Here is a 25,160-nt window from a genome sequence, read left to right as displayed (position 1 = left end):
GATTCTAACGGTCATGCTGATTGGGCAAAACAATTCTGTAGAATCTTTTCACTCATTTCTAATCCCAACCATTTAACCCCCTAGATGCCGTGGGCATTAGCGACTGACTGCTGCATCTGTGAAGTTTACTAAGAGGGAGGTCCCACTGTTAACCTATTGGTACCCCGATCGTCAATAGGTTGTCATGGTACCTAGGGGCCTAACAAAGGCTCACATGTCAGCTATTTGTATTTGCCTAGTAAGCCTTTTCTAAGGCAGGCCCTAATAGATTGCCTGTCAGTAAATTGCTGACAGGCAGTAATACACTGCAATACTGGAGTATTGCAGTGTATGATATGATTGATCAGGCGAGATTATTGAAGAAAAAAAGCAATTAAAATGTAAAGTATTAAGTCAATGAAATCCATTATCCCATTAAAAATGCCCATATAATGAAAAAAACATAAAAAAAATAAAATAATTTTGGGTATTTTTTTAACATTGTGTATAATAAAATTAAAATGATATTTATACTACATGATGAAAGTCGTGAAAAAAAAATGCCATATTTTTTTTTTTTATTGATTGTTTGTCCCATGCCCAAAAAAAGCAGAATAAAAAGTGTTTGGTATCACAGTTCAGCCCCATTCACGTCAATGGGGCTGAGCTGTGCCAAGGCCATGTGACCAACCGATGACCATGACATCACATGGCCTAGGCAAAGCTGCGAGAAGGCCACGGCGCTGCTGCTGGTGCTTTCTCAAACAGCTGTTCGTTGGGGGTCCCGGGTGTCAGACCTCCACCAATTAGATACTGATGACCTATCCTGAGGATAAGTCATCAGTTAAAAAAATCTCAGAAAACCCCTTTAATACTTAAACTTATCCTGCACAAAACAAGCCCATGTACAGCTCTGTCAACAGAAAAATAAAAATGTTAGGGTCTTGGAATGTGGTGACAGAATTATTTAAGTGTTTTTGCTGTGCAAAAGTAGTGAAGGTGCTGTACAAAGCTTTCACCCAGAGTACAACCCAAAAAACAATGGCAGAATTGCTGTTTGTTTTTTAATCACCCCCAAAAGCTAATAAGTCATACAATGCATCATATTTATCCCAGAATGGTGCCAATAAAAATTAGAACTTGTTCTTGAAAAAACAAGTATACAAGTCAGCTGAAAAATAAAATAGCTTTGGGATGTGACATTAAAGAAATGAAAAAAAAAATAAAAAATGCTGTATCCTGGCCCAAAATAGGCTGGCCCTGGAGAGGTTAAAGGGCTTCTGTCACCCCACAAAAGTCATATATTTTTTTTTGCCTAGTTACATTCCTTATAGCGCGATATATGAGAATATAATGTTGTCACTTACTTTCATGCGGCCGTTTCTTGAGAAAACGAAGTTTTATAATATGCAAATCCGGTCTCTACCAGCAAGTAGGGCGTCTACTTGCTGGTAGCCGCCGCAGAAAACCGCCCCCTCGTCGTGTTGATTGACAGGGCCAGCCGTTATCTCCTCCTCCGGCCGGCCCTGTCAGTATTTCAAAAATCGCGCGCCTCTGTTCATTCGGCGCAGGCGCTCTGAGATGAGGAGGCTCGTCTCCTCAGAACTCCCTCAGTGCGCCTGCGCCGATGACAAGAAGACGTCATCGGCGCAGGCGCACTGAGGGAGTTCTGAGGAGACGAGCCTCCTCATCTCAGAGCGCCTGCGCCGAATGAACAGAGGCGCGCGATTTTTGAAATACTGACAGGGCCGGCCGGAGGAGGAGATCACGGCTGGCCCTGTCAATCAACCCGACGAGGGGGCGGTTTTCTGCGGCGGCTACCAGCAAGTAGACGCCCTACTTGCTGGTAGAGACCGGATTTGCATATTATAAAACTTCGTTTTCTCAAGAAACGGCCGCATGAAAGTAAGTGACAACATTATATTCTCATATATCGCGCTATAAGGAATGTAACTAGCCCAAAAAATAAAATATGACTTTTGTGGGGTGACAGAAGACCTTTAAATGGATAGTTCAAGTAAAGGGGCTGTACAGGCATTTACTATTGATGACCTATAAATAGTAAAAGCCCGGACAGCCCCTTTAAGTCAAGGCGTGTCAATAATATTGTAATAGAAGGGGATCCCCGCTTGGCATCCTTAGTGCGCCATGGCGAGAGCTGCTGCTCTAATTTTGCGGGACTCAGACCGAGTATTACAGCGGTGACCATTTTACTACTCCTCACAAAATCTTATATTGGCAGGGGTCTTGTATGCTGTCATATTAAAGGTATCATTTGTGAATGAGTGGTCTATAAAATATATTGTGTGAACATGAAATACTCGAAATATGAAAATATAAAAAATATTATTCTCTTGACTTTAAAGACTATCCTAGAACTACAAACCTCTTGACCTTGGTTATTTCGGTGGACTACTTGGCCACTTGATGTCAGTGTTCTGTTGTTGTCTATGGATATTATTATTATTATTGTTATTTTAGTTCCTCTAATTGCAGCATAAGTGTCCTGTTTCTGAGAACATTTGTGGGTGGAAAGCGTAGAAATAAATCATACTGATAAACAGGATTAATGTTTCAGTATTATCTCCTCGTGTTGCGATACATTGACGAACAGCTGGAGACGTGTGCAATATTGAATGCTCTGTCTGGTCTGCCGCAGTGGTCTCAGACATCTCCGCACAATGGGACTTTTTTTGTTAGTATCTCTACAGAACAGGTGAAAGTACTTAAGGCTATAGATTACCCTCTTTACCGGCTGAGTACCTCAACATTGAGCTGATCACATCAGCAATCAGCTGTAATCTGTAGCGGAATCCAGCAGCACGTGTTCAATTTCCCCACAGCACCACCGCAGGGGGAATGAGGTACTACACAGCACTCGTTGAAATCTATGGTCTGTCTATGTACTGTGCCGCATGTGTTCGGTCCTTCAGCGCAAGACGTGCTCTTTGTAGAGGGTTGTGAAATTCCTTATAAGGGGTTTGAAAATGGGTTTTAGAAAACTGCCTGCTCCTTTAAAAGTATATTACTATCTTAGATATTTATGACACCTTCACAGGATATGTCCTAAATGTCTGATATATCGATGTTGATCTCACATCTAGGACCCAAACCTATGTCCAGAACCGGTCAGAGGACTAGTTCTTCTGTTTCTAGATGGTTTGTAGGACCTCCATTCTGGAGATAGGGGCCCCCAGTGATCAAGAGAATAGATGTTTCCTAAAAGGGTTACAATGGACGTTGGTCAACTTTATCGCCCCCAGAAGTCACATCAATCGGCTGTGTCTGGTATTGCAGTGAAGCCTTGTTCACTTAAAGGGAACCTGTCATATTGAACATGGTGTCTGAGCTGCAGGCAGCCTGTTATAGAGCAGGAGGAGCTGAGCAGATTAATAGTTTTATTGGATAAGATTCACTTCAATTCCTGCTCATTTTGGGCTTTGAAGTCCAGGAGGCGGTCCTATCAGTGATTGACAGCCTTCCCTCTATGACTGTGTATACAGAGAGAGCTGTCACTCGCTTATAGGACCAGCCCAGAATGAGCAGAAATTTGGGGTTGCATCACAAAATATTCTACCATTTTCAAACGAGCACCCAGATCTGAATACTTTTGTAATTGTATGTAATAAAAAATGTAGCTGAGCCACTGAGTTATTAAATAAAAAAGTATCTATAGCGCCACCTGCTGTTTTTTATAATTTTTTCTTATTTCTTATTTATTTGTCCTGCTCACTGAGAAGGCCGCACATGCTCAGTTTCATCCTTCAACTGCCTCCTGAGCTGTGATAGGTAGAGCATGGACACGCCCCCTGAGCTGTAGCAGTAAGGACACTCCCCTTGAGCTGTCAGCTTGATATAAATCTAGCAGAGCAATGAATGTGGAGATCTCTGGATCCATGTGAGGTACAGGGCTGGTTCTAGCTTTGTTACAAAAAGACTGTCATGTACTATATGATGTCTGATTTAAATTTTTTACATTAGTCGTGGGATAATCTCTTTAAGTGAATAAAATACAGGTTGTACTGAACCTGTTTCTGCAACACTAAATACCAATCTGCTCAGCTCCTCCTGATCTATAACAAGCTGCCTTTAGCTCAGTTCATACAGGGCTCTGAAATCTCAGCTCTGATTGGTTGCTATGGACAACTAAGACTGATTTACTATTAGGCAGATTAATTTGGAGATATTGGAGGGGGCTACTTTTTAGTGGGCCACCCTGTAGCACTCATCATTAAAGGGCTTCAGTCAGCAGATTTGTACCTATGAAACTAGCTGACCTGAAGGCATCTTTGTTGGTCCAATGTTCATATGTGCCAGCATTGCTGAGAAAAATAAAATTTTAAAATATGCAAATGAGCCTATTGGAGCAATGGGGGAGTTGCTGTTGCACCTAGACTCAGTTCTCTTTGAAACTACCGCGCCCTCTCCACTTTGATTGACAGGGGCAGGTAGTGTATATGTCATAACGCCTGGCTCTGTAAATCAAAATGGAGAGGGCGCGGCAGTTGCAGAGAGAGAAGAGCCTCTAGGTGTAACGGCAACTCCCCCGTTGCTCCTAGAGGCTCATTTGCATATATTAAAACATAATTATTCTCAGCAATGCGGGCACATATAAACATGGGACCAACACAGATGCCTTCAGCTGCCAAGCGCACATGTAACAGGTCAGCCAGTTTCATACGTACAAAACTGCTGACAGATGCCCTTTAAATTGGGTAGGACATAATTAGGTATGGGTGCTTTCACACGTGGCAGGAAATGAATGGCCACACACGTGGCCATTCATTTGAATAGGGCAGCAAGCATGGAACTGATTTTGAGTCTCAGAATTTTCTGCCGCGTGTGAAGGCACCCTAATAAATATATATATATTCTACTATGACAAGTTAGGCCTCAGATCATAATGTAATCTCACTGTAAGGGTCCATTAACACGTCTGCAAAATGGGTCCGCACTTCCGTTCCGCGAAAAAATAGAACATGTCCTATTCTTGTCCGCAATTGCGAACAAGAAAAGGCATTTTCTATGAGTGCTGGCGATGTGCGGTCGGCAAAATGCGGAACGCACATTGCTGGTGTCGGTGTTTTGCGGATCCTCAAAACGCGTACGGACGTGTGAATGGACCCTAAAGGCCCGTAAGGCTGAATGCACACGGCCGTGTTCCGCGACCGAGAGCGGTACGTGGTGTGCCGGGCTGGATTCCTGTTCAGAGCAGGAGCGCACGGTGTCATTGGTTGCTAGGACGCCGTGCGCTTCATGTCGCCACTGCACTACAGTAATACACTATACGAGCAACCAATGACGCCGTGCGCTCCTGCTCTGAACAGGAATCCAGCCCGGCATACCACGGACCGCTCTCGGCCGCGGAACACGGCCGTGTACATTCGGCCTAAGGCTCAATCCATTTCAAAGTCTGACAACTGACAATATATTCTCCTCGCATGCCCCAATTTCTTCAGTGACTGACATGTTATTAACCAGTTTTGTGCCAGGCTCTTTCATAGCAGAATAATTTCACGTAGCATGTCTTTTACAGATGGAAGGCCTGGAACATGACCTGAGAGGAGCAGTGGACGAACTCGAGGATGTGAAGCAGGAGCGATCGTTCTTCCAAGATAAATCTGAAAGGTTGAACCAAGAGCTTAACCACGTCCTAGGCGGCCATGAGAAGAGGATCATAGACATCGATGCTCTGTGCATGGAGAACAGGTGGGTCAGGTAGAGAGGACTTCCAGAACGGTCACAGAAAATGACCGAGCTATAGACAGACACATGTTTATCACAGCAGTGACAAAAGAATGCAAACCTCACGCAGTCATAGGGCTGACCATATGCTCGATTAATTTCAACATATGGTGGGAGTTTGTGTTGTCGCAGGCAATGGGCTGTTAAGCCACATATTACTTTTCTGTTTTCCTATTTGGAGTTACATCATTATCTATTTCTAGACTGAGCGTCTGATTTGTGTGTATGTTCCTTTCGGCTGGTGTGCCGCAGTGAAGGGGTATTCCCATCTATTATGCAAACTCTAGAATATGCTATACCATCTGATCCCACCTCTGGAGCTCCCAGGCGCCCGCTGTGCCGGGAACTGCAGGAATGCAACGCAGCTTCATTCATGTGGATGGGGTTAATAGCAGGAAAACCTGGGAAGGAGCTTCATCAATGCAGCTCCTTCATTCTGAAGATCAGGGGGATCCTGGCATTTCAATAAACTTAGAGCTGTAGAACAGAGTTGTTGAATGGTGTGGTGGAACATTTTGGATTTTACTTTGAAGGTGAGGACACAATGAAAATAAGTCCTAACGTTCCAAGGAAGGAATGGATACGGCATACTGTTAGATCCACAGAGGTCTGACCGATGGCACACTGGCTGATCATGAGAACAGCGGTCCTGTGTCCACCGTGAATAGAGAAAAACTCTTCTGCTGCATTCAAACTCTGTGGTACTACTGGACATAGCTGAGCACTGTACTCTTCTACCTCTGGCAGTCCCATAGAGATGAGTGCAGTGGCAGTGCACATGCTAGACTGCAGCTCCATTAATGCCTGGAGACACAAGACCCCAGTTCTCATGATAGGTGGGCCCCACTGATCTAACAGTTATGCCCTATCTAGTGGCTAGGAATTAACTTGTTACTAATATTCCCCGTTAGGAGACAGACATCTTCCCCGACTCCTTCATACACACTCAGTTTGGCCGAATGTATATGTGTAGAGTTCAGCGGACACCTAGATGTTCGGGTTCGGCCGAACGTCACAAAAAAGTTCGAGTTCGGGACCCGAACTTGACCCCGAACCCCATTGAAGTCAATGGAGACCCGAACTTTGGAGCACTAAAATGCCTCTAAAAATGTCATGGGAAGGGCTAGAAGGCTGCAAAAGGCAGCAATATGTGGTTAATATGTGGTCTGCAAATAAATGTGGATAGGGAAATGACTTAAAATAACATAAAATACGTAAAAATAAAAAATAATAACATATGGAGTAGGAGGTTGAGGAGGCGGTGGAGGAGGAGGAGGAGGTAGCCAACACTGGTTGTTTTTTATTTTTTTTGTTCAAATAGGGTAGACCCCAAAACATTGGGAAATATAAAAAATAAAACAAAAAGTGTGCTGGAGTACAACAATGGCTGGTTGAGGCCGGTATACATGTCTATTCTGCAAAAGGTATAGATAAGTCCTGTGGGATCCATGCCTGGTTCATTTTAATGAACGTGAGCTCATCCACATTGGCTGTGGACCGGCGGCTGCGCTTGTCTGTGATAACCCCCTCCTGCCGTGCTAAATACACGTTCAGACAATACACTGGCTGCAGGGCAGGCCAGCACCTCCAAGGTGTAAAGGGCAAGCTCAGGCCATGTGCCCAATTTGGAGACCCAGAAGTTGAAGGGGGCAGACCCGTCATTCAGTACGTGTAGGCGTGCGCACACATACTGCTCCACCATGTCGCACGTCACCGTGACGGCCTTGATCCAGTTGGATATCTGCTCTATCAAGTTTCGATGTTCTTTTATGCGCCTACCATGGTGATCACGGGTAACGGGGAATTAGGGTTCCATGCCGGAGAGTGAGCCTGAGAAAGGGATACCACATCCAAGGGAGGTCAATGGATGAAATTAAATGTGATCGAGCGGAAATGTGGGACAAAATATTGAAGCATAAGCATCCAAGTAAAGGAGGGGGACGCGCGGCAATTACCCACTCCCAACTCGGGGAGGTAGTGACGATAAATAACAATACCTTAAGATGCCCTGTTATTGGAATGATTAATAAAAAATTACAGGGAATGTCACTGCAGTATTTTGGATTTGGAAACGTTAGACAGGAGAGGCCCTGCTGCCACTTTGTTGACTCTAGATAACTTCTGCCTGATCGCACGTCACCGTGACTTCCACGATCCATTTGGATATCTTCTCTATCAACTTTCGATGTTCTTTTCTGAGCCTACCATGTTGATCACGGTTAGCGGCGGTTTCATCTGTAAAAAAGGGTTAATGTCACCCCAAGATTGTAACAGATGCTTTTGCACCCTGCTCCCTCTTTTGCTGTGCTGGTGCCTGTGTCTCTGTGCGACCACCGCCTCTTCCTCTGAACTAGACAGGTCACTCGCATGACCTTGATTCTATGTGGGATGTAGTACATTATCCTCCACATCATCTTCCACCCAGTCTTTGCCCCTGCCCTCCTTGTCGGTCAGCAGACTGCAGAAAGCCGCAGCAGTTGGCATCTGTGTTTTGTCATCTGAGACGTGCTGCGGTGGCCTTCCCATGCCCTCATCCTGAAAAAATAAGTGGTTGGGCATCAGTGCACTCAATCTCTTCCACTTCTGGAGCAGGGCTATGTGGATGGCCCATGGAAACCCTGCCAACAGAGTCATCAAAAAGCAGAAGAGACTGCTGCATGACTTGGGGCTCAGACTGCTTGGCTGATTTGCAAGGGGGTGAGGTGAAAGACTGATGGCCATGGGCTGTAGGTGCCAACTCTGATCTTTCAGCAGGAGACTGGATGGGAGACAATGTGAAGGAACTGGAGGCACTGTCAGCCCCCCAATCTACTATTGCCTGTACTTGTTCTGGCCTCACCATTTGTACTGTCCTAAATGCAGTGTAGGCTGCGAATGTACTTTCCAGCGCAAAGATGAGCATTTGTCACCCAACAATGTAACAGACGAATTAGTGAAATGTATTTCCTTGTCCACTAGGTAGAGCAGGGGTATATCACAGCCAAAAAACTGTGAATTTCACCCGAAAATGTAACAGACAAATTAGTGAAATGTATTTCCCTGTCCACTTCGTAGAGCAGTGGTATATCGCAGCAAAAAATTTGGGATATGTCACCCAACAATGTATCAGACAAATTAGTGAAATGACTTAAAAGAACATAAAATACATTAAAAAAATTATAATAATAATCTTGATGTGTGAGGAGGAGGTCCATATGGAGTAGGAGGTTGAGGAGTCGGTGGACGTAGCAGTGTAGGTGGAAGCGGCGGTAGAGGAGGAGGTAGCCAACACTGTTTTTTTGTTTTAATTAAAAAAAAAAAATATTTAAATTGGGGTACACCCCAAAACATTGGGAAATTTTAAAAATGCAACAATGAGCAATTGAACTGGATAAGGCCGGTATACATGTCTATTCTGCACAAGGTACGGACAAGTCCTGTGGGATCCATGCCTGGTTCATTTTAATGAACGTGAGCTTGTCCACATTGGCTGTGGACAGGCGGCTGCGCTTGTCTGTGATGACGCCCCCTGCCGTGCTAAACACACGTTCAGATAATACACTGGCTGCAGGGCAGGCCAGCACCTCCAAGGCGTAAAGGGCAAGCTCAGGCCATGTGCCCAATTTGGAGACCCAGAAGTTGAAGGGAGAAGACCCGTCATTCAGTATGTGTAGGCGTGTGCACACATACTGCTCCACCATGTTGGTGAAATGCTGCCTCCTGCTAAGACGTTCCATATCAGCTCGTGGTGCTGGTTGTTGTGGCGTGCTGACAAAGATTTTCCAAATTTTGGCCATGCTAACCCTGCCTTCTGAGGTGCTGGCGGTGCCCCAGCTGCGTTGGCGACCTCTTCCTCCTCCTCTGCCTTCGCCTTGTGCTTCCACTGTGTCCCCGCTGTCAGATGGGAATGCCACCAGCAGCGCGTCTACCAGAGTGCGCTTGTACTCGCGCATCTTACGATCACGCTCCAGTGACGGAATTAAGGACGGTACGTTGTCCTTGTAACGGGGATCCAACAGTGTGGCCACCTAGTAATCAGCACAAGTTAGAATGTGGGCAACTCAGCGGTCGTTGCGGAGACACTGCAGCATGTAATCGCTCATGTGTGCCAGGCTGCCCAGAGGCTAGGACAAGCTGTCCTCTGTGGGAGGTGTATCGTCTGTGTCCTCTGCATTTCCCCAGCCACGCACCAGTGATGGCCATGAGCTGGTCTGGGTGCCACCCTGCTGTGAACATGGTTTCTCCTCCTCCATCTCCTTCTCGTCATCCTCCAGAACTGTGCCCTGGCTGGACAATTTTGTACCTTGCGTATGTTGGTGCAGGAACCCACCTTCGGAGCCACTTGTGAATGACTGGCCTAAGTCCCTTGTAAATGATCCCTCAAATCAAAAGCTCAATCGTAGTGGTGGTACACCACAAGTCCCAGCAAGCCAACAAGCAGCACAGAGAAGCACAGAACCTCTCTGCATGCAGTCACCAGCTAGAATGGCTGCCTGCAGAGAGGTTCAGCCAATCGCAGTGCTTGTTGCTCCAGGGGTGTGGAAAGACACCATGCTGCCCTTACCCGGCATGGACGCCTGCCGGCAAGAGCAGCCTTGGTGCCCCGATTCCCCCGCGATCCTGCCCCAGCACCCGGCGGACCTTCTCCCGTACATATATGGCGCTGGTCGTTAAGGGGTTAAACCTGATTCTTATTGGTTTGATAGGAGTGTTTTGGAGGATTAGGAGATCAGAGCTACACATGAGCCATCACATGACGAGGTTCAAAGAAAACCGCTTGATTTTTACCCCTTGTATCTCAGAAACAGCTGAATATTTTTAATAAAATTCAATTGAAAAATTATTTTTAGCCCAAAATGTGTAAAAAAGCAAACATAAAAAAATTGCCCTGAAACCTTTAAAGTAGTTTTCTGGGATTTTCATATTGATAGCCTATCCTCGGGATAGGTCATCAATATGAGATTGGTAGGGGTCTGACTCCCAGCGCCCTTGCTGATCAGCTGTTTGAGGAGGGTGTGGCGCTCACTAGAGCTCCGATGAGTCCTGTGGTCTTACCAAGTGTGGCCTCATAGTTTACCAAGCACAGTGCCATCCATTTGATAGTGGCTGCGCTTGGTATTGCAGCTCAGCCTTATTCACTTGAATGGGGCTGAGCTGCTCATAGGCCACGTGACTGATGAATATGATGTCACTGGCCTAGGAAGAGGCCGAAGCATTCATGGAGCTCTGAAGCCCCTTCATACAGCTGATCAGCAAGGGTGTCAGGACTCGGATATTGAAAATCCAGAAAACCCCTTTAAAGCTGGATCTGCTTCTATTTAAAGAACCTTCATGAGACTTTCAGTTGCAGTTGTTTGTTTTATTTTTTTTTTCATCCTCCATTAGTAGAAGCAACAGAATGGTCTAAATCATTATTGCACTGGAACAGTTGGGCGATAGAAGCACTGCGTAGTAGTGAGCTGATTTCATGGTATTAAATTAACCTTCAGGGACTTCAGATAATACGGTCCCTAAACGGCATCAAATAGCGGAAGTTTAGTTAATGAGAAAGAAACTTCGGAAACAAATGTTGGTCTGAAATCAGAAGGAGAACTTCACAGCCCGTGGGATATTCTGCATCCGTATACATTACATCAGGACAGCTGGTAGTTCTCAGGAGAATTGCACGGAGCTGAGGGAAAGTTTTCATCAAGAATCTTAATGGTTCTTGGACCTGTTTCTCCAATGGTTGATGTTTAAGGAGGTAATTGTCTGAACGTCTATGGCAGTTAGCAGCGCTACGGGATTATAGCGTATGACTTGTGTGTTGGTAAGTTCTCATCTCATGATTATTGCCACTGCCCAATGTATGGACTCTAAAGCATCAATAATTTTTCGGTCATTCTGGGAATCTGTCCCCAATTTCATAATGCTCTATCAGAGGACAACAGTAACTGGTGACGGAGACCCTAAGCTAAACGTTGGTTGACTTTCTTGAGCTGACCCAGTTGTTTTGCCTTAATTTAGGGCTCATGCACACAGCTGTGGCCACACAGAGTGCAGGTCCACAGTATACGGACATCAGCCGTTTGTGCACCACATCACGGCTGCAGACCCATTCACTTCCACGGTGTGGAACGGTGGGGGTTTCTGTCCGTGCCTCCACACCACAAAAAAGTAGTGCATGCACTACTTTTTTGCGGTGCGGACCACATTCACGTGAATGAGTTCTGCGTCCGCATGCGGCGGCCTTACTGTCGGTGCCCATGCATTGCAGACCACAGCATGGGCCCAGCTGGCACACATTCGTGTGCATGAGCCGTAATGTTGAGCAGCTGCAGCCCAAGCCAAGTGGTGGAGTCTGTTTGATTCGCTGCGTGGAATAAAGAGCCGAGAGATCATGTATAGGAAGACTCCCTAGCACACAGTATTGAATGGACTGCATGGAAGGACATACGGATGTGGCCTTATGGTCACACCACTCGCACTACAGAAATTGCCTGCTTGAACTAGTGCTGATGCTGCTGTAATAACAGGACTTTTTTTGTATCTAGCAAGTTCCTGCTATACACGCACACACGCAGAGATTGTAATTCTCTCTTTTGATTGGATATTGAAGTTACTTTAGGTGGATCGATCAGTTGATTCATCTACAGTATCTTCTTCTTCAGCTAGCATCAGCAATAAGAAAGTTAAAGGCTGCAGTAATTAAAGTCCCCTGCTCTTTTTCTTTATCTGGAAATGAATGGGGTTGCATATTTACCCTTTGTGTTCTGTGCCTGCCTGTCAGGAGTGGTCTTTAACCAGCTCTTCTGGGAGAGATAGCGGCTAATGCTCAGCTCCATGCTGTTATAAACGCCTATCTGCTGAATGCATTACTGATGGTTTGAGTGAAAAAATGGGATAAAATGCTGTAATTAAGGATGTCTTCTGGAAAACTAAAATTGGCAAAATTATCGTGATGTCATGTTGTGACCCCACCTTGCTGTGTAAATGCAGCTGAAGTAGCCATTTCTTCTGCAGTAAACTAGCTTTGTGGATGTGAGTGATGTCCATCATTGAGGGCTACATAAGGACAGCCATGATGAACATAGGTTGTTGGAGAATCCTATTCATTATCTGAAGTCTGCAGAGAGGCCTCGGGTTGGTTCTCCGTCTCTCGCCTTCTGTGCACGCTGTTATTGTTCTATCATTCTTGTGTTTCCCATCCCACGCCCTAGACCTACGGAATGAGATCCAATCTTATTTTTCTCCAGATATTTACAAGAGAGATTGAAACAACTGCAAGAAGACGTTAATCTGCAGAAAAGCAACATTGTCAAATACAAGGTAAAGAAACAATTTTTTTTTAAATGCATTGAGAAATGAAATGTGTTCGAATTAAAAGCAATTGTTTGGATTTTGTGCACTTGATGTATTGCTTTTGTGTCGGTTTGTGACTCAGCATCACATGTCCATACCCTTAGGTGGCAACACAGGATAAACCCACAGGCAGCGGCTCAAGGGGTTTTAGGAAGAAAATATGACTGATATCATATGAGTTTGTGTGACGGCAGTTTTACAGTATGAACTATGTAAAACAGTCTGCAGTATGTCTTTGTTTTTTATTATTTTAATCATGTTTATTCCATCTTTTTTTTTTTTTTTTACTTTTACATTTTCTAACATTTTTATTTACACTTTCTTTTCTTTTTTTCTTTTTGGCTCACCTGGGAGATATCATTATTGTTAGAATTTATGGGGATACCTGCCGTCAATTTTAAAGAACCAGAAAACCCTTTAACATGTTTTACCTCAGGGCAACCTTGATGGTCTTTGTTGGGCCCAGGGTCTGTCTTAACATCAGGCCCACTATGGGGGAGGCTCGGGCAGAGTGTGTAGACAACCTTTTCTTGATACTGTGAAGTTTCTCCAATCTCTGTCGTGGCTGTAGCGGGTCAGCTGTCATTCAAAATGTCCAAAAATACAGGAGCCTTTTTATGTTCTTTTTATACATCTCAGGAGGTGTGTCCTTTCTGCTGCAGCCCTCTCCTTATCACAACAAGGACAGCATATCCTTTCTGCTGTAGATCTTATGTTATCACGGCTCAGAAGGTGTATCCTTTCTGCTGCAGCCCTCTCCTTATCACAACTTAGGAAGCATGTCCTTTCTGCTGTAGATCTTTCCTTATCACTGCTCAGAAGGCACCTCCTTTCTGCTGCAGCCCTCTCCCTATCGCAGCTCAGGTGGCGCGTTCTTTCAGCTGCAGCTCTCTGCCTATCACCGCTTCGGAGGAATGTCCTTTCTGCTGCAGCCCTCTCCCTATCGCAGCTCTGGTGGCACGTTCTTTCAGCTGCAGCCCTCTTCCTATCGCAGCCCAGGTGGCACGTTCTTTCAGCTGCAGCTCTCTCTCTGTCACACTTAGGAGGAATGTCCTTTCTGCTGCAGCTCTCTCCCTGTCAGGGTGTGTGTTTGTGTCTGCTGCAGCTCTCTCTCTGTCACACTTAGGAGGAATGTCCTTTCTGCTGCAGCTCTCTCCCTGTCAGGGTGTGTGTTTGTGTCTGCTGCAGCTCTCTCTCTGTCACACTTAGGAGGAATGTCCTTTCTGCTGCAGCTCTCTCCCTGTCAGGGTGTGTGTTTGTGTCTGCTGCAGCTCTCTCTCTGTCACACTTTAGGAGAAATGTCCTTTCTGCTGCAGCTCTCTCCCTGTCACAGCTCAAGGGGTGTGTTTTTTCTTCTGTTGCGCTCTCTGCTGCCTGCAGAGGTAGATTGCTCTATATCACTAGCTTTGCCTCCTCTCTAGGAGAAGCTTTACAAATGCCTAGAGGGAGAGCCCTGCTCTAGATGAGGACAGCCGGGAGTCTCCGCACAGGAGAGGGCTTCAAGCTCCTGTGTATGATTCTCCCTCCACCTCTGTGCGAGTCTCCTTACACAGTACGAGCTCTTCTCTCCATAGAGAAGGCATTTTCTGTTCGCCGTCAAGAACATCAGTCATCCCTTCTATAAGAAGATCCGGCTGATGGCACAAGTGTGACCTTTTCATTCAGCGCAGCAGGTGAACGTGCACATTACTATACAGAATGAACACCAGGGAGGCGCCATTATAATGATGTATATATCACAACTAGAGTTGAGCGAACACCTAGATGTTCGGGGAGTTTGGACGAACTTTAAAAAAAAAATCGGGTTCGGGACCCGAACTTGGACCCGAAGTCAATGGGGACCCGAACTTCACTTTATTATTTTCCGTTATAACATTGTTATAATGGAAAATAATAGTATTAGCTTTTTCAGATCTGAGTTTTCACGATCGTGAAAACTCAGATCCGACAGTATATTCTAACAGAGGCGTTCCCACTTCAAGTTAGAATATACTAAGAACTGTGTACATAACTGCCCCCTGCTGCCTGGCAGCACCCGATCTCTTACAGGGGGCTGTGATCCGCACAATTAACCCCTAACCCCTTAATTGTGCGGATCTCAGCCCCCTGTAAGAGATCGGGTGCTGCCAGACAGCAGGGGCCAGACCCCCCTCCCTCCCCAGTATTAAAATCATTGGTGGCCAGTGCGGCCCTCCCCAGTATTAAAATCATTGGTGTCCAGTGCTGAAAGGTCTGTGCGGCGCATTGCTTATAGCACAGACCTGTCAGTTACCAGTAGGAGAAGCGCCCGGCCGGCCACAGACAGTGCACGTAAGTATAATGCTGCTAAAAGTGCTAAGTAACCATGGCAGCCAGGACTGCAGTAGCGTCCTGGCTGCCATTGTAACCGATCGGAGCCCCAGCGATTAAACTGGGACTCCTATCGGAACTGCCGCTCCGCTGCCACCAATGATTGGGGGGGATGTTGTTAACCAATGATTTTAATTGGGGGGGGAGGGGAGGCCACACTGGACACCAATGATTTTAATAGGGGATGGGTGGGGGCCCACACTAGCCACCAATGATTTTAATTAGGGGTGGGGGGAGAGGGGAGGCTGCACTGGACACCAATGATTTTAATAGGAGGGGGGGCCGCACTAACCACCAATGATTTTAATAGGGGGGGGTGGGGGGGCCGCACTGGCCACCAATAATTTTAATACTGGGGAAGGGGGGGGCCCCGCACTGGCCACCAATGATTTTAATACTGGGGAGAGAGGGGGGTCTGTCCCCTGCTGCCTGGCAGCACCCGATCTCTTACAGGGGGCTGAGATCCGCACAATTAACCCCTCAGGTGCCGCACCTGAGGGGTTAATTGTGCAGATTACAGCCCCCTGTAAAAGATTGGGTGCTGCCAGGCAGCCGGGGGCAGTTATGTACACAGTTCTTAGTATATTCTAACTTGAACCGTCCCCATCACTATGGGAACGATTCTGTGTTAGAATATACTGTCAGATCTGAGTTTTCACGATCTAACTCAAATCCGATGGTATATTCTAACATAGAGGCGTTCCCATGGTGATGGGGACACTTCAAGTTAAAATATACCATCGGATTGGAGAAAACTCCGATCCGATGGTATATTAATATTACCTGAACACCGAACCCGAACTTTTACTGAAATGTTCGGGTTCGGGTGCCGAACACCGTAAAGTTCGGTACGAACCTGAACTTTACAGTTCGGGTTTGCTCAACCCTAATCACAACCTGAACATTTTGTACGTTTTTCGTGCAGAATTTTGACACTTTTTTCGGAAAAAAAAAAGCACTTTAAAAGGCAATGCACACTGAAAGGCCATTTATAAATATCTTCCTAGGTCTCTTTGTATTACAGGGTTGGTGACATTTAGCAATAGCAGGAATACCGTAATACTTGTCTGCCTTATTCTAGGTTTCCACACACCTTATTGCAAACAAGCAAAACGTGTCTAAAACAGAAATGCAACGTCCCATCTGAGCAATACTACCTTTTTATGTTTGGATGAAGTTACAGAAAGTCCTAAATTTCACAAAGATGCGGCCAATGTGTCATAGCAGTATAACAGCTTCCTTCATTATAAGTGTGATCCTGCCCAGGATATCTCGCCCTGGTTATATCACTGCAGTCATTTCACGCTACACCTTCATGTCCTCAGCTCTGCGGGATTGTACGTAATACATGGGGGGCCTCCAGGGACAATACAAGAGGTTTAAAGGGGTTTCCAAGTGCCCAGAGTTATACTCCCTTTGCTAACTGTCTTAAAGTACTGTTTTTTCCCATAGGTTTAGGGTAAGTACTAGTGTCCATGTAAGATTCTAGATTCTAGAGTGGTTTAGTGGCAATTTATCTATAATTTTATTTGGTCCAAAAGGTCCAAAATCCTTCCTAGGGTCAGAACTCATAATGATCTCCATTCACCTGCTTCCTTTCATTCAGTGAACTACTTACATGATAAACTTCTATTTGCCTGTAGATGCCACTAGAGGAAGCTCACTGCAGCGGGATAAACACGGCTACCATGACTCACAGATAAATCAGTACATGGTGTGCTCCACCTAGTGGTGGCAGAAAGAATTATGATTTAACTCAGTGTTTCTTAATACATGGGTCAGATTGGGTTTTTTAAGACTCTACGAAGTTGGACTTTAATTTACCAAAAAAACATTAGAAGAATGAAATGTAGACTACAGTTGGTACGGGGCAGCTTTATTTTCTAGATGAAACTCTCCTGTTATGGTGGATGTGATGTTCTAGCAGCCAGTTAGATCGCTCCCATTAGTTTCCATCATGTCTTTTTGTTCCTTCTACATGAAGTGACCCTTCGCTTGTATTTCAGAATGCATTGGAGAAGAGGAAGAATTCAAAGTCAAGTAGCAAGTCTAATAGCAGTGCCCTGACTGGGGTGCTGTCTGCCAAGCAAGGTACTGGGCACTAAATACAGATATTTTGTGTCTCGTAAGGGTCATGTTCAGATCCTCTGGAATGTCTTCAATATTTTTGGCTGCTTAGGGTCTGCTTCTGTCTAGCCCTTTAATGTCCCATACACGCTGACTGCTGATTGGTCTGTCATGTGACATCTACACCGCTGAGCAACCGTAAATGTGACTCATTAAAGGGCATCTGTCAGCAGTTTTGCACCTATGACACCGGCTGACCTGTTACATGTGCACTTGGCAGCTGAAGACATCTGTGTTGGTCCCATGTTCATATGTGTCCGCATTGCTGAGAAATATGATGTTTTATTATATGCAAATGAGCCTCTAGGAGCAACAGGGGCGTTGTCATTACACCTAGAGGCTCTGCTCTCTCTGCAACTGCTGAGCCCTCTCCACTTTGATTTACAGCGCCAGGCGTGATGACGTTTAAACTGCCTGGCCCTGTCAAAGCGAAGAGGATGCAGCAGTTGCAGAGAGACCAGAGCCTCTAGGTGTAATGGTAACGCCCCCGTTGCTCCTAGAGGCACATTTGCATATATTAAAACTTCCCTTTTCTCAGCAATGTGGGCACATATGAACATGGGACCAACACAGATGCCTTCAGCTGCCAAGTGCACATGGAACAGGTCAGCCAGTGTCATAGGTACAAATCTGCTGACAGAGGCCTTTAAAGAGGTTCTGCAGTTTTTTTAAATTGATGATCTATCCTGTGGATAGATCATCATCATCTGACTGGCAGGGGTCTGACACTAGGGACCCCCGCCAATCAGCTGTTTGAGAAAGCAGCGGCGCTCCAGCATATGAGCCCTTATTGTCAGGATCAGTCGGATAGCAGTGATATACCAGAGTACCCCTTTAATTGGTTCATTCAGCTATGTTAGCGACCTATTTCCAGCCTGCATTACTCTCATAGCATTGAGTCGCCGGACGGATTGAACATCTCGCTTTATTATTCTTTGTTTTGTGCAGTTCAGGAGCTGTTGTCCGAGAATCAAGGCTGCAGTCTGCCTGCTACTCCACAGTCCATCTCTGATCTCAAGTCGCTGGCCACAGCGCTGCTAGAAACTATTCACGAGAAAAACATGGTGATCCAGCACCAAAGACAGACTAACAAGTAAGTGCACTGTTCCCTCCGGCCTCCGGTTTACTGTCACTGCCGCTCCCCGTCTGTACGGGAAAACTGGAACAGCATCTAAGATGTTTCATCATGAGGCCAAGACACGTACTCTGAGAATTCTCCTTCAGGCGAGGTTACTCTGCAGGATCCGGAGTACTTTTGGCATTTTTGGGCTGCGTGAATCTGTAAGCTAACAAATAAAAATGACAGCTTGTATTTTTCTATTGAATCTGGAAATGTGGTCCCAAAACATCATTTAAAGAGCTATTCATAAAAATTGATGAACTATCCTCTGGATGGGGGGAGGTCAGGCTCTCAGCACCCCTGCCGGCATAACCTGTGACCATCATAAAAAAAATCCTGCAGATTTCCATTTAATAGGGTGTTGTGTTTTACATGAACAGGTTTTTGAAGGCAAAACTAAGAATGGATCGGAAACAGGACCTGCCGTCTCATGATCCTGGAGGTCCCAGCAGTGAGACCCCCATCAATCAGACAGTTATCACTCATCCCATGCCATATAGTGATTATAACTACTATAATACTCCGACACGCCAGCAGTGGTGATACTACGACTCCTAGCATACGTCATTCATTTCTATGGAGTTCTGAGAACAGCCAAGCAAGTGTGCATCTTGGGAGTTGTAGTTTTACCTCAGCTGGAGTGCCGGAGGTTAGCCATCACAGCCATATGCCATAAGTGCATGAAAGGTGGGTCCTTCAGCTGTCAGGAGAACAGCGTTCAATCCCATGATAGACCTCGGCTAAAGGAGCCAGCACAAGCGCTGCCACCTCTCAATTGATTTCGGTGGTAAAATGTCTGCTTTGAATGGGTGAACAGAAACCGACAACTGGCTTAGTAGTGCAGCTTGTGACCACACATCCGATTCTGTCCCTTACAAACGCCACTCAATCAAGCACCTCATGTATATCTTCTTTTGAAAACCATTTTGATCTTATAAAATCTGACAGTTTCTTCGCATCCTCCAGGATTTTAGGGAACAGAGTGGCGGAGTTGGAGAAGAAGCTGCGGACGCTGGAGGTGTCTGGATTATGGAGTCTCCCTGGTCAGTATTTTTTCATATTTATTTCATATACTTGCGTTATATAGGTCACAGCAAACATGACTGATGTCAGTGAAAGCCGTGGCTGAGGGTTTCTCTCTTAGAAGGTGTTTGTTATGTACAGTATATGCCTCAGGCCAAGCTTTACACTAAGCACATTGCTATTATCCAACTGAGAATGTCTGAACATAGCAATAACCTCCCTGGCCAAAAGGCCAAAATGATGCGGTGCTATCCATTTGTGACATATTTCTTGTCCAGTCATTCTCAATGTTTGACCTGTAGCCATTGTGTTCCCTCTAAGGTGCGCGGCCGCGCATCAGTTATTGTGCCTCCGCTCACCACTTTATAATGTCCGCTCAGCGCCAGCCACAGTCATCATGATGATGACTTCATCAATACGTTCAGTGTGCGGCTCAGCGGGGCGCTGCCCCCACATATTGCCGCGCTACTGCTGCCGCCTCCTTCTTCTTCTGACCGGGAGAGGGGAGGAGGACTGAGCAGCATGCAGCAGCAGGGCAAGGTAACGTGGAGGTGCAGCTGTCTTATAGCCTGAGGGCGGCTAAAGTGTCAGGGACAGGGTAAGACGCTGCCTGCAAAGTGAAGACATTAAAATCTCCCTGATTGTTCCCATAGATCAGGCGGGAGCAGAGTGCAGGGTAATTACAGAGCTTCATCTTCCATTTAGTTGAACAGGACACTGCACAGCCCTTTTAATGAGAAATTCATCTTTTTATGTTTGCACAGTGCGGAAGGCTTCAGGCTTTCACTGCATGTCTCCCAGACAACATTGCCATTCCCTTCATATCCCAGTGCCGCACTCTGCCCTCAGCATGGTATGGAGCTGGAGGGAGAAAGCGTGGCCTTACCACTGTGTAGGGTACAGTAGGTAATCTCCACAGCACATACCACAGGGCTGTGCAGCACCTTCTTCTTCTGCAATACAGAAGAAGCTGCAGTAAAGAAAAGTCAAAGTTCAAATGAGACCACAATTTTTATTTATTTATTTTATGCACTTATATAGCGCTACTATATTCCGCAGCGCTTTACAGACATTAGCATCCAACTGTCCCCAGTGGAGCTCACAGTCTAAGTTCAGTATGTTTTTGGAGTGTGAGGAAAAACCAGAGAACCAGAAGGAAACCACCGCAAACACGGGGAGAACATACAAACTCCATGCTGATGTTGTCCTTGGTCGGATTCGAACCTAGAAACCCAGCGCTGCAAGGCACCAGTGCTAACCACTGATCCACCGTGCCGCCCACAATGTTCTCTTTATAGTGTTAAAGAAACTATTCACTCAATGAAGGACAAAGGCATATTCCATGTTCACCATCATATAACCAAGTGCAAAATAATAATTGTAACTTATATAATAGTGCCTCCTACGTACAAGAATATAACTACTATAATACTGCTCATATGTACAAGAATATAACTACTATAATACTGGCTCCTACGTACAAGAATATAACTACTATAATACTGCTCCTATGTACAAGAATATAACTACTATAATACTGCTCATAGGTACAAGAATATAACTTCTATAATACTGCCTTCTATGTACAAGAATATAACTACTATAATACTGCATCCTACGTACAAGAATATAACTACTATAATACTGCTCCTATGTACAAGAATATAACTACTATTATACTGCTCCTATGTACAAGAATATAACTACTATAATACTGCTCCTATATACAAGAATATAACTACTATTATACTGCTCCTATATACAAGAATATAACTACTATTATACTGCTCCTATGTACAAGAATATAACTACTATAATACTGCTCATATGTACAAGAATATAACGAATCTAATACTGTCTCCTATGTACAGGAATATAACTACTATAATACTGCCTTCTATGTACAAGAATATAACTACTATAATACTGCCTTTTATGTACAAGAATATAACTACTATAACACTGCCTTCTATGTACAAGAATATAACTACTATAATACTGCCTCCTATGTACAAGAATATAACTACTATAATACTGCTCCTGTGCGCAAGAATATACTGTAATACTGCCTCCTATGTACAAGAATATAACTACTATAATACTGCCTCCTATGTACAAGAATATAACTACTATATTACCGCCTCCTATGTACAGGAATATAACTACTATAATACTGCTCCTATGTACAATAATATAACTACTATAATACTGCTCCTATGTACAAAAATATAACTACTATAATACTGCCTCCTATGTACAAGAATATAACTACTATAATATTGCTCCTGTGCGCAAGAATATACTGTAATACTGCCTTCTATGTACAAGAATATAACTACTATAATACTGCTCCTATGTGCAGTAATATAACTGCTATAATTCTAGTCCTTCTTGTTTGATTGTCCTATCGCCCACCTTTGACTAAGCATTGCCCATCTCTAAGCCGACCACGCTCAGCAGCGGTCAAGGCTTAGAGGGAACACTGCTTGTAGCCTGTGCTTCATTATAACTGGATAGGCACATAATAATCCTTTTTTCTGTCCTAGTAATTTGTAAGGTAGCTCTCATCCAGGAGCCTCTTTAGTGTCACCTGTTGGAAGTAGCTAGCCTATATGTCAATGTCCAACGCTTTAACAGACCTTGTAACATGACTTGTAATATAAGCAAACCATAATCATCTCCATAATGAAAGGACACCTATCTGCAAAACGCTGTTTCAGGGTTTTTGCCTCATCTGTGCAGAGCAGGGTTGGCTAGGTGAGAAGACATTGACGTAGCTCTAGTGGGATACTGTTCCTTCTCATGGAGAATTCCAGTTGGTTAGCTTCCAGTGATGGCTAACCTCCGGCACTCCAGCTATGGTGAAACTAGGAATCCCAGCATGCTCCATTCATTTCTATGGAGTTCTGAAAACAGCCAAGCAAGTGTATATCTTGGGAGTCATAGTTTTACCACAACTGGAGGTTAGCATTTGGCTTGCTGCAAGGCCTGTTAACAGGTTGGACATCCTACATCCAATAGGTGGCACTAAAGAGACACTGATCTTCCTCTGGGATTGGAGCTATTTTATATATCCTTGTCCCAGAAGGCATTGCATGGTCTATAAGACTTCCTACACCAGGGATGGCCAACCTGAGGCTCTCCAGCTGTTGCAAAACTACAATTCCCAGCATGCCCGACTTCCTACAGCTATTGGCCTATAGCAGTGCATGGTGGGAGTTGTAGTTTTACAACAGCTGGAGCCGCGGATTCGCCATGGCTGCCCTACGCCAACTAGTAGTCTCCACAAGTAGAAGCCTAGACCTCCCTAGACTTCAGTCCTAGCAAAACAGAACAGTGGCAGACATATCTGTAACTAATCTGCCGCATGTGACCTTTTCCTTATGATTCCCCCAGAGGTTGTCACCCAGTATCTCTAAACTTCTGAATGGTTATTCTGTCTAATTGTGCAGGGAAAATTGTCATTCAGAAGTCCAGGAAAGCTGGGTGACAATTCCTGGAGGAGACGCTACGTAGATTCATTTTCCATGTATAATCTTTAATATTGTTAACTATGACTAAATTACATGTATCCTGTTTTACTTATGATTCTCTTTTTCCTCCCTTTTCTGCTTCATTAAGGCCTCAGCTACAATGTGTCTGTGGGACTTGGGCGTAGGTTCAATGCTTTGTATATACCTTGTATAATATTAATTGTGTTAACTTACTCACCTTGGTAGAGGCTGGTATCATCATTAAAGGGGTTGTCCAGTTTCAAAAATTCATGTACCCCATTGCTGAATTAAACAGAGGAGGCCTGGTACTCAGGTTCCTCATCTCTTGGCTAGAGTAGAGTGTGGCTACAAAGAGCATCCCTCACTTTGGAGGACCTGTTCTGTCCTCCATTACATTTCATTTGATTTGAATAGGTGCATTATAATACTTAATTCCCCTGTGGAGGAGCTGCAGAGAACTTGCTGTTTTTACTGTCCTTTAAAACGGATGCAAAAAGGCCAGAAAGACAGAAAATGGATGCAAATCTGGTTAAAAAACGGACAGTGTGTCCGTTTTTCATGGCCATATATTTTCACTGTCGTGTGAATGTAGCCTAATATTGTAATCAACAGGATGATGTACCAGGGTTCCCCACCTCCAGTCCTCGGGACCCACCTGCCGGTCATGTTTTCTGGGTTTCCTTAGTATTGAGCAGGTGATGTAATTAGTGTCCATGCATCAGGACTTACCACAGGTGTTCATTCTGTGGGATATTCACAAATCCTGACCGGTAGGTGGGTCCCGAGGACCGGAGTTGAGAAACCCACTGTACATTGTAATACAATACATTGTAAACTTTGAATCATTGCGGTATAGGAAGAGCAGTGTTTGGAAGTATAACTTTCTAAAGCTAAGGATGGCGATGGCAGCCGCTCCCAATCCATCATTTGTAGGGCCCACACACCTTTTATTATACTGGCACCAATGAAAACTAATTTTTGTGTTACAGCCCAGTCTGTGGGGACAGGAAGGACATTCTTATATTGCTCAAGGAAAATACAGCAGATGCCAAAAATGATTACAGAATCTAACTTTCCCAGAGTTGCCGATTTTGGCAGACCTGCGTAGATTTTTTTTTTCCAATTAGGGTTCATTGCACTGATGTATAACATCATTTTGGCTACATTTCTGCACTCCTATGTGGGTGCTTTTTATCCACTTCTTAAAGTGACTTTTCCAACCCCATGATTTTTTTTTCTAACAGCTTACAATAAATAAAAAAAAAACAAAAAAGAAAACCTAGTAGTACTTACTCTGCTACTTCTGTACTGACACTTCCGCCGTCCCCCCAACGGTCTGTGTTCACCGGGCTCTGGCAATGATGCCAAAAATCGTCATATTAATATGTCATTGCTGGACCTATGTGTGGCTTTGATTGCTGCACCATTGATAATCCATATAGCCAGTGGCGTACATAGAGAAGTAAGGGCCCCAAAGCAAGGAACAAACCAGGCCTCCCCACACAGGACAGAAGTGTTTCTGGCTAAACCCCTTTCAATAACCATTGGGCCATTTTTTCCACTGCCTCATTTGATAAAGGTTGTTCCTTTAGAGCAGAGATCAGCAACCTTCGGCACTCTAGCTGTTGTGAAACTACAATTCCCAGCATGCTCCATTCATTTCTATGAGAGTTCTTAGAAGAGCAGAACAAGTATGCATGCTGGGAGTTGTAGTTTCACAACAGCTGGAGTGCCGGAGGTTGTCTACCCCTGCTTTAGAGGGTAGAGTCCTGACCAAGTTTTCACCCCCAGTAGAAGAGGGGATAATCCCAACTGGGCCCCCTCTTGTCTTGGGCCCCATAGCAGTCGCATGGTCTGCTGCTATGGTAGTTATGCCCCTGCATATAGCCTTAAAGGGGTTTTCTAGGAATAATGATATTTTATGTAATGCCCACAGCCTGCCTTCTGATAAAGAGGATTCCTACTTGCCTGCTCCACAACGCTCCGGTCATCTTCTGTCTCCA

At 44.9% G+C, this 25,160-nt stretch overlaps 1 protein-coding gene across 2 annotated transcripts in view; it reads left to right on the top strand.

Annotated features, from left to right (window-relative positions):
• Positions 1–25,160, top strand: part of CCDC149 (coiled-coil domain containing 149) — a 92,355-nt gene that overhangs the window by 54,141 nt on the left and 13,054 nt on the right. For both annotated transcript variants that reach the window (XM_044296520.1, XM_044296512.1), the window contains exons 6-10: positions 5,516–5,688; positions 12,939–13,011; positions 17,400–17,484; positions 18,469–18,613; positions 19,607–19,683. In XM_044296520.1, the coding sequence (XP_044152455.1) occupies positions 5,516–5,688; positions 12,939–13,011; positions 17,400–17,484; positions 18,469–18,613; positions 19,607–19,683 (553 nt within the window). The remainder of the gene's footprint in view (positions 1–5,515; positions 5,689–12,938; positions 13,012–17,399; positions 17,485–18,468; positions 18,614–19,606; positions 19,684–25,160) is intronic.

The sequence above is a fragment of the Bufo gargarizans genome, chromosome 1 (genome assembly GCF_014858855.1).
Source record: "Bufo gargarizans isolate SCDJY-AF-19 chromosome 1, ASM1485885v1, whole genome shotgun sequence".
In the NCBI taxonomy this organism is placed as follows: domain Eukaryota; kingdom Metazoa; phylum Chordata; class Amphibia; order Anura; family Bufonidae; genus Bufo; species Bufo gargarizans.
This window is presented reverse-complemented; position numbering and strand designations above follow the sequence as displayed.